At 34.7% G+C, this 10,694-nt stretch overlaps 1 protein-coding gene across 1 annotated transcript; it reads right to left on the reverse strand.

Moving 5' to 3' along the window:
- Positions 1 to 3,704: 3,704 nt before the first annotated feature.
- Positions 3,705 to 7,622, reverse strand: LOC133200474 (putative nuclease HARBI1). The gene is made up of 4 exons (XM_061336265.1): positions 7,392 to 7,622; positions 5,982 to 6,430; positions 4,145 to 4,402; positions 3,705 to 3,918 (listed from the first exon to the last, which is right to left on the reverse strand). The coding sequence occupies exons 1-4, from the start codon at positions 7,620 to 7,622 to the stop codon at positions 3,705 to 3,707; spliced, it is 1,152 nt and encodes a 383-aa protein (XP_061192249.1).
- Between the last annotated feature and the right edge of the window lie 3,072 nt (positions 7,623 to 10,694).

Below are 10,694 nucleotides of genomic sequence, written 5' to 3' on the forward strand. Positions count from 1 at the left end.
GAAACTTATGTGGAAGCATCCCGGGGTAGTGTAGATTTTAAATTGTTAAAATCATGACCCCCAGGGGTAGGGCGGGGCCACAATAGGGAATCCAATTTTTACATTGAAATATATAGGAAAAATCTTTAAAAATCTTCTTCTCAAGAACAACTGGGTCAGAAAAACTGAAACTTATTTGGAAGCATCCTGGGATAGTGTAGATTTTAAATTGTAAAAATCATGACCCCCGGGGGTAGGGCGGGGCCACAATAAGTATTACAAGGGGGAAATCTGGTAAAGAACAGCATGGGCCAAAGTTACTTAGGTGAGCAATGTGGCCCATGAGCCTCTTGTTTCTTGTTTGCCAAGCTTAGAGAATTTGTTGAGTTTGCTCGCTTTTTTGGATTCTTACACAACAAGAAAACATATCAAAGATTCAATTTCCAACTTTATTCCTTTTTCTTCTTTTATGTAACACTACTAGACTGACTTCCATGTTGATAAATAGTACAGACATGTACATTTACTCTCAGAAAAGACTAATACTACTCTCACACTGTTTAATGAAAAAAAAAACTATACTTTAATTAGGTCATCTGAGTCACTCAGGTGACCTATTGCTATCTGGGTGGTCAACAATATTGCTACATTGCGAAAAAATTGAACTCATTACCGCTACATTTCTTCGAAATTTGGGGTGACTATTACTGCTACATTTTATCAAAGAGGCTGTTACTGATTATGGGCCAGCAATGCCACTGAATACAAGTTCGATTCATTATGATTCATTATCAGAGATTTCCAAACAGCAGACAGTATGTCAAGCAAATGACCTTCAAAGCTCTACCATTTATGTAAAGACTATGTGTTTTATCCAAGAACATTGAAGATGAATACATATAAAAAATATTTAACAATCTTCTTCTCAAGAATAGCAAAGCCACAATTTGTCTTATTTATATGGAAGCATCTTTGGATAATGTTAATTCAAATTTGTTCAAATGTTGACCCCCTGGGGTAGGAAGGGGGCACGACAGGTGATCAAAGTTTTAGTTAGGAATATATAGGAAATATCATTTAAAAATCTTCTCAAAAACAACAAAACCATGATAAGTCATTTTAATATAATTTAATTTTGGTTGTAACGTATCATTTGATTGGATAAAAAATAAAAAATAATAAAAATAATAAGATAAAAAATAATTTATATTGTATAACATGGGTTTGTTTTTGCAGCTTTCAATTTATAGTACTTTATGGATTGTTGTTTTATTGTTGTTTTATACTCAGGTGACTGTTAAGGCCCTTTGGCCTCTTGTTAAATTTGTTTCAAAATCAAACTACGGTAAGAAAAACAATTTTTATTTATTACTTGTAGATGATGAGAATGGTGCAAATGAGAGATATTTTAAATTGGAGGAGGAAAAAATGAAAAAAACTGGAAAACTACAGAAAAAGAAAATTAGAACTTTTAGAGGAAATGAAAGTGTTCCAACAGAAGAGCTGTCTTGCTCTGGAGAAAATTGCAGAGGCACTAACAGAACAGCCTAAAGAATTTTCCTTGTCACCTGTTATAAAATTTTAACAAGATTAGTCAATATATCCCTAACAAAGTTTAATCTAGTTATAATCCAACCTAATTAAAATTAGATGTTCCGATCCACTACCGCTTCTGTTTGAGAAGCGGTAGCAGATCGGAACATCTAATATTAATTAGATTGGTTATAATCCCACTCCGAAGGAGAGGGGGTATACTGTTTTACCCTTGTGTGTCTGTCTTTCTGGGTGTGTGTCTGTCTGTACAAAATTTTCAGCAACTCCTCATTGCATGCTTGAAGTTTAAGCACACTCTATCGTTTGGGATGCCATATGGAGGGATTTTGTACCAATACAGTGTCAACTTTCTGTTTATCAGTGCTTTTTTCTGTACCAATACTTAAACTGAATTAACTTGTGTATATTCACATGAGAGCATGTATTCACATTAGAGCAAGGGTATTATTAGTGAGCATTGGCTCACAGACTTCTTGTTAATTATAGCTTACTATGGTATAAAAGTTTCTCCTACAGTATATCAAGGTATTTTTATGCCCAGCCATGAATATCATTTATGGCATATAGTGTTTGTCATGTCCGTCTTCCATCCATCTGTCCTTCCGTCACTCTTTGCATTTAGCTCAGTTTCAAAGAAACTATTTAAGATATTTATATCAAACTTCCAATGCTTATTTATATTAATGAAAGCTATTCAACTGCATCAAAAACTTTGATCTTGAACTTTCTTGTGACCTTGACCTCATTTTTCTTAAATTTGCACTTTGCTCTGTTTCAAAGAACCTATTCAAGTATTTTTAAGTAACCGTATGCACTGATATATAATTTGATGAGAATTTTTTCATTTATATTTGTTTTTTTATATTTACATTTGCTGTGTTTTTCTTCTAAGCCAACTATGCAATGATTTGAAAGTCATTTTTGTGTATACTCGCACGCAGAAATATACACGGTGAAACCCGTGCTATAGTGACGTCACAATGAGGCTACAGAGACGTAAATAAAAATGTAACGATATAGGGCAGCAAGAAAATCAAATATTGAGTATATTATTGGTGCTTTTAAACTTGTAAAATGAAAATATAAGGAATGCTTTTTAAGTTTAGTTTGAATTATTGGTGTGTAAATCACACAGACTTGCACGTAGGCTTATTTCTTGAAGCGCACTAGCGCTTCATTTAGCGCGCTTCATGAAAAATATGCCTATGTGCAAGCGCTAGCGCTCTTCATGAAATATGTCTATGTGACAAGTCTGTGTGATTTACATACCAATAACTCACACAAAACTTAAAAACATTCCTTAATTAACCTGACCATTCCATTGACTTTTGAGTTTATGGTTTTAATTGTGTATAAATCTCTGTTTTATAGAAACTGTTCAAGATATTTTCATCAACTTTATACACTAATAAATATTTTCCAGTTGCATAAGTAATGAATCCTGGGCAGAGCATTCATGTCCTATGGACATATTTCCAGTTTCTATGGAAGTCAGATTGTTATATTTTATGATCTCCAATTGTTACATGTGATTTTTATAGTAAATGGAACAATATCACTTGTATATACACTTATTATTTCCACATTTTACATCACTGTTATTGAATCTAAGATATTGTATGCCTAGAAAGCTTAAAAAAAAAGTTCTTGAATAAAGTTTTATAGTAAATCAAAGTATCAGAGTATTTACTTTAGTTAACTATAGTTAACTGTAGTAAACTATAGTTAACTATTGTAAACTATAGTAAAATAAAGCAAGCTATAGTAAACTATAGTATTTCACTGCTAGTCCCAAGCTCCAAATTTCATATTTAATCCATGGACTTGATCTCTCTCTTTCTTTTGCATGGTTCAATTGTACATAAAGAATAAAAATATGTACTTGCCTTTGCTTTTAAAATTTTAATTTTTGCATTATACACTCAGATACAAATTAAAGTTTTACTGTTAATACATGTAGTTAATCTTGTTACTGAAAAAAATTTGTACTTGTAGTAATAACAGCAGCTAGTGTAAAACATTAGAGCCTGTTTTCAATTTGACAGGTGTGTAAATATGTTCTTGATAAAATATGAAATGCTGCACTTTCAATATATGACCAATATAGCTCACAAGAGTGACTCAGAAAATATAGGAAGCAGGTAATAATTTACATCTGTTACCATTTAAAATCATTGAATGAGTCTTGTGCGCACTTCTGAAGCAGTCCTATTTGCATTATCACGATCTTCAAACTGGAATCCATCTGCATCTTCTTGATCAACTGCTTCCAATAACGGAATACCAGTTTCAATTGCAAGATTATGAAGTCTCATTGTGCATTCAATAATTCTTTTACACTTTGATGGTCTATATGGCAATGCTCCTCCAGTCTTGTGCAAACACCTGTCAAGGCACGAAATTATATATATATATATATATATATATATATATATATATATATATATATATATATATATATATATATATATATATATATATATATATATATATATATATATATATATATATATATATATATATATAATTTTTACCTTCTAAAACTTACAAATAATGTTCAAAGAATTAAATTACTAAACAATGAAATATATTTTATAATTTTGCTACTTACCTGAAGCGTGCTTTCAATACACCGAATGCTCTCTCAATCACGTTTCTGGTCTTGCAATGAGCATTATTATATTTCTCCTCCTGTCCAGTTCTGGGGTTACTTAGGGGGGTCATCAACCACTCTTTCAGAGGGTAGCCAGAATCCCCTACAAGCCATCCTCCATCCTCAAGACTGGAAACAAGGTTTGGTAGCGAGCTGCTCTGTAAAATGTAAGCATCGTGGGTGGCCCCTGGGAACTTGCAAACGGCATTTGTAAACCTGAACATAAAAAAGTAACTTTTTACTTGTAGATCCCGTCAAGATTATACGCAAGATTATAGGCAGTAGGAACCAGGGGGGGGGGGAGGGTTTGCCCCCCCCCCCCCAATTTTGCCGATATATAGAATACTATAGAAAACATAGCTACTATATGCTTGTGCCTCCTCAATGATAACGTCTGATGACCCCCCCCCCTTTTTTTTTTTTTGCTTGTCAAGAAATATTGGTAGTTGATAGTGCCCCCAGCTGAAAATGTATGTTTGTGCCCCCTCAAAGTGAAATTGCTTCCTACGGGCCAGTTAGGTGTATGTCAAGTGTGATAATTGACATGACTGACCTAAATTACTATGCTGATGGGGGCATAGTGTTTCACAATCACGTTTTAGCTCACCTGAGCCGAAACCTCGAGTGAGCTTTTCTGATCACCCGTGTCTGTCATCCGTCTGTAGACTTTTCACATTTTCAACTTCTGATGAAGAACCACTGGACCAATATTAACCTAATTTGATACAAAGCATCCCTGAGTAATGGGGATTCTAAATCATTGAAATGAATTGCCAAACCCCCTTCAAAGGGGAGATAATCAAGAAAAAAATAGGGTAGGGTCATAAAAAATCTTCCAAGAACCACTGGGCTATAAAAGCTGAAACGTATTTAATACATTTCTGAGGTAGTATAGATTCTAAATTGTTCAAATCATCGCCTCCGGGGTAGGGTGGGGTCAATAGCATTGAAATACATAGGAAAAATCTGGGTCCAGAAAAGCTGAAACTTAAATGGAAGCTTTTTGAGGTAATGTAAATTGTTCATTGTTCAGATCATGGTCCCATGGGGTAGGGTGAGGCCACAATAGGGATTGGACGTGGGAAAAAAATCGTCAAAACTCTTGTACTCAACAACAACAAGGCTATGATGAAACATTTTAATGTGGTAACATCCTCTGGTAGTGTAGATTAATTTTTGTTAAATCACGACCCCTCTGTATGGGGTGGGCCAAAAAAGTCGATTAAACTTTAACCTAAGAAATACATGTATATTGGGGGGAAATCTGATGCAGAACAGTAGGCCTAAAGTGACTCATATGAGCGATGTAGCCCATAGGTCTCTTGTTTTCAGATATTTTTTAAACCATACGTTGAATATAGCTATGTATCTTATTATTCTCATCATTATAACACATACTTCAGGTACGTATAGTATTGGGGGGGGGGGGTATGGAAATTAATTGTCAACGACAGACCTCCCCTTCTTTTTTGTTGCAGTATGACCAGAATGTGCGTTAATGTATTCGATAATGTTTTGTTGCATAGAGAAATTTGGAACCTACGCGTGTGCAACTCTTACCCCCCTCCCTCTTCTCTCTTTCACTCTAAAACTTTTTTTTTAGATTTGAATTCTTATTTTCTTGTCAATTTTTTTTAGGTATGTTGTCAGTTATTTTTCTTACTTCTCCATCTCTTCAAAAAAGATTTTTTTTCCTGTCTTAATTAAGTACCCTATTAACGATAATCAATCATTACATTTATAAAGCTGTAATTTTAATGAAGATTACTATCATGGCATATTAAAAATTATTTACCTTAAATCGGGATTAACAACAGCCTGCACATTGATTGAATGGTACCCTTTTCTACATATATACACCGGCTCATCTTCCAAACTCATTCCCTGAATTGGAATCTGCGTGCCATCTATTGCTCCAACCACACTGGGGAAGCCTGCAATCTTGTAAAACTGGGATTTGATCTTTCTCAGTTCATCGGTGGAGGTAGGAAAATTTATGTTCTTCAAAGTGTTGCATATAGCATCTACTACTCTATGAATGATCATACATGCCGACGCTTTAGAAATGCCGTGAAGGTCTGCTACTTCTGAGAGGTAATCACCTTTCGCTAGAAATCTGAGACACGTTAGAACCTGAAATAAAGTGTAATGTTGCCCCAGTTGTACTCTTTGATAACACACTGTACACATTCTGAATGTACGTATACCCGATATGTTTGTGTCAGGGAAGGGGGGGGAGGGGGGCTGTCAAATCGAAAAAATATCTTAACAACAGGAGAAGGTAGAGATTCATTAAAGGGTAAATATTAAAAATAATGCTAAAGAGAGAACAAGTTATTTGTAATTCCAAAACAGGGAAAGAAGGCAGGCCAAATGAGGTTGTGTACGTTTCGTCTGGCTACAAAACTATGTACATGCCCTGCGTTATTCTTTTTTCATTTGCCCAAACTATTTTTTCTGAACATGACAATACTAAAAAATTGACGTACATTGTATTATAATTCAGTCAGGTAATTCAAAGCATTGACACATTATTTCAATTGGTTCAAAATTATTACATGAGTGTAAATAATTTTAATTTTTATTTTACATGAGAAGAAAATATAACCTATTTAAAATTTTCGTTTATCCATTGCTTGCCTTAAATCACTGAAGATAAGCCTGGTTAAATGAGGTGATTTAAAATAAATTATTATATATTTTATTATTATAGCAGACTTTTTTAAAAAAAAATATATATATATATATATATATATATATATATATATATATATATATATATATATATATATATATATATATATATATATATATATATATATATATATATATCTTTAAATCGGTTAACTTAGATATACCCCCCCCCCCAAAAAAAAAAAAAAAAAAAAAAAACCACACACACACACACACTACATTCAAGGGAAGCAATTCTTTTTGGTACCAAAACAGTTGTTTCCCCTTTCAACGATCTTTTGGACACTTGCACATGGAAGGAAATTGGGTTCCAAAAGGATTCAGGTCGGACAATTTCCTTCATAAAATTCTAATTGTGTACTTCAATCAAACTAATTGTGTCTTACACCTTTAGAAGTTTGTGTACGGGTGATTCTTTATGTGTAAGAGAAATATTTTTATCTTAATGTTTTAGTTGTTCATTAGAATTTCCTCTGCTGTATATTTTATCAGTGAACTGTAGCTATCTTACCTGAATGTGTGCGGGAATTGAGTGTGATCTATTAGTTTTAGGCTGGATAAGATCCTTGAGATCGTTTACAAGGTCTAGTATGATAACCCGCGGGAATCTATATCGCTCGATAAGCTCCACATCGGTCATCGTATCGAGGACCTGCGTTCTGTCTCGGAAAACCCTCTCCCGACGAGCCTGTTTGTCATTTTCTTCATTTAGAATGTTATGAAATACTATCAGGGCAGCCATGTTTATTTAGAAATGATGCAATTTACGATAATTTCTTAACTTAAGAGAGCCCATTACCTCTCGTAAGTTACGATGACTTTATTTGTCGTAACTTAAGATAAGAAGTTTAGTAAGACTGAAATTCATCGTAACTTACGGTTACGATCAAATCTTAACTTAAGAAGTTTAGTAAAACTCAAGCCTGGTTTTCTGCACCGATGTTACTGTTATTTAAAGACCAAGTTAGAAATTCTCCCTCTCTCTCTTTTTGAAATGCAGGCCCGTCAATCGTAAAAAATGACTTTGACAAAAATAATTTCAATTTTTAATAAGTATCTCATCTCTCAAGCCATAGCCTTAAGTAAGCTTTTCTGTTCATTTTTCTTCATTGTCTGTCATCTTTGTTTGTTGTCTTGGTGTATATAAGCGTTATCGTCGTTGATGTTCCAAAGCTACTAGAAAATTTTTCTCATTTTTATCTTATTAAGAATCACCGGGCCATGTCAACGAAAATTAGCACAGAATATTTTGGGTAAAGTTTTGTTCAAATGAAGTGTTATATACTCTTTTAACAGATACATATTCAAAATTAAATGGGATCCAGGATTTTTTTTCCACGCGGGGATGGGGGGGGGGGGGCATCCCAATAAAAAAAAGAGAAAATATTACAACTCAAAAATATCCTGAGAAGCAAAAAAGAAAAAAAAAGAAAAAATGAGAGAGAGAGAGAGAGAGAGAGAGAGAGAGAGAGAGAGAGAGAGAGAAACTCTTTTCCCAAACGTGAAAAACCTATTTCATGTGTGTGTTTGTGTGTGTTGGGGGGAGGGGGGTCGTTGACTTATAAAGCTTCATAACTAAGACTTTTCATACCATCTTAACACAAATCCGCTTTTACTTGGTTTTGTATATACATTTAATAACACTGCAAATTCCAGGGATCCTAGATCCGCACATGCGGTCATTTGAAAAAAGTATTCTCAAGAACCTCTGGTCTAGAATGGGAAAATTTGCTACAGAGTATACAATAGTACACATTCAATTTTTTTTTTTTGAAATCTTGATTCCAGGGAGAAGGTTTGGACCGGAAAGAATGTTCATGATTTAACTTAGGAATTTATATATCCCCCCAAGCGAAGTGTATGGGTTTGAGGTGGGGGTATTTTGAATCTTTTAGAATCACACTGTCCGTGTGCTTAGCTCTCCGTCTGCGCGTGAAAGTTTGCCAAGGATATAACTTTGTTATGAAGAAACTGGAAGCTAATACTTAGTACAAAGATTGCTAATGATCCGAGGGTGTGTCATGGTTTCGATCCAACATCAATCCGGCAAGTTCAAGGTCATCGGAAAAATAGCGAAGTTTTTTCCGACCAATTTATTTGTAATAGAGAATCACTGGAAGCTCACACTTGATACAGGAATTGCTTATGACAAAAGGGTTTGCCAAGGCTTTCATCCAAGGTCATTCCTGTAAGTTCAAGGTCACTTGCAGAAAAGTGTAAAATTACTGTATGTGCTATAATATTGGAAGCTCATAATTGGAATAAAGATTGCTTATGATCTACCGGTTTGAGATAACATTGTACTAAACTGGCAGAAGAAGTTGCAAAATTCGTGCCTGGGTTATCAATTTATAAGGGATGGGAGGAACACAGGAAACTTTTTCATAAAACAGATTGCATGAGATGGGCTTGTCCTGACCTTGAACCAAGGTTTTTTCAGGCAACTTCAAGGTCACCGGCAGATAAATATTATTATTTTTTCCATGCTATGACTTTGTAATATAAAATACTGGAAGCTTTAACTTGATACAGAGAGTGCTTGTGATCCAAGGATGTTTCTTGACCTTGATCCAAGGTCTTTCTGGCAAGTTCAAGGTCACTGAGAGAAAAGTGCTATATTTTTTTCCAGGCATATCTTTGTCATTGAGAATCACTGGAAGCTCATACTTTGTTCAAGGGTTGTTTATGACCACAACAAAGATCATTTAGACAAGTTCAAGGTCACTGATATAATAAGTGTAAAATTCAAAAAGCTCTTGTTGCCCGCGTGGCGCAGTGGTAAGAGTGTCTGCTTTAGAGTTGTTGAGTAAGGAGCTGATCCTTACGTCGCAGCTTCGAATCCCACTGTGGGACGTGGAGACTGGTCCTTCGGATGAGACCGTATAAACTGCGGCCCCGTGTTGCTGTAGGCACTGGCACAAAAAAAGATCCCTCACTGCTCAATTGCCATGAGTGCCGAGTATAGGTCACAATTTGCAGCTCTGCATCGGCAAATGGTGTTGTTACCATATGATTGAAAAATTCTCGAGAGGGACATTAAACAACATACAAACAAACAAACAAAAAGGTCTATAATTTTGTAATAGAAAAACATAGCATGTGTTTGCATTTCACTTACAGATGATTAATATATCATCTAGAGTGTGTAATGGCCTTGACGTAAATTCGAGGTCACTTAGAATATGATGTTTTGGATGAATAGTCTGTAAGGATACGTGACTGTGAATTTTTTTTAATGTCGTTGACATACAGATTGTGCTTGCTCTTAACCAGCTGCAGAGTGTGTTTTGGCTTGACGCAAGGTTATTTGGACAAGTTCAGGATCACTGATAGGGGAATTTTACATTCCTTTACTGTCTTTCTACTGTTGAAACATTGCAAGTTGATACCTCTTACAGGATTGTTTATAACCTTTAAATGTTGCATTACCTTGACTCAAGGTCGCTATGTCCTATCCGGAGCTCCGGCGAAAGACCTACTCGTTGCTTTGCAACGAGCTCGACTCTAGTTTATAATTATTTCTTATTTAGGCAAGTGGGGGATATTTTTTTTTTTTTTCGGGGGCTGGATGTTTAAATTGTGCTTTTTGCAAGATACATGTATAAAGTAATGAAGGAATTTGATAGTTGTTTTTTTTATAATTCAGTCGTATTGTGGGTTTGATATTGATACACCTAGGAACTGTACTGAAAACATGTAATTAGATATCAATCCCAAGGTTTTAAATTGATATTTAAACTTGATTACTTACTTCCTTATTGAGAATGGGGAATTAATTGTCTGAAAGAGATTACAAATATTGATAAGACACTTT

Source organism: Saccostrea echinata, unplaced genomic scaffold (genome assembly GCF_033153115.1).
Source record: "Saccostrea echinata isolate AGI-Se365-2 ecotype Australia unplaced genomic scaffold, CSIRO_AGI_Sech_v1 ptg000040l, whole genome shotgun sequence".
NCBI lineage: Eukaryota > Metazoa > Mollusca > Bivalvia > Ostreida > Ostreidae > Saccostrea > Saccostrea echinata.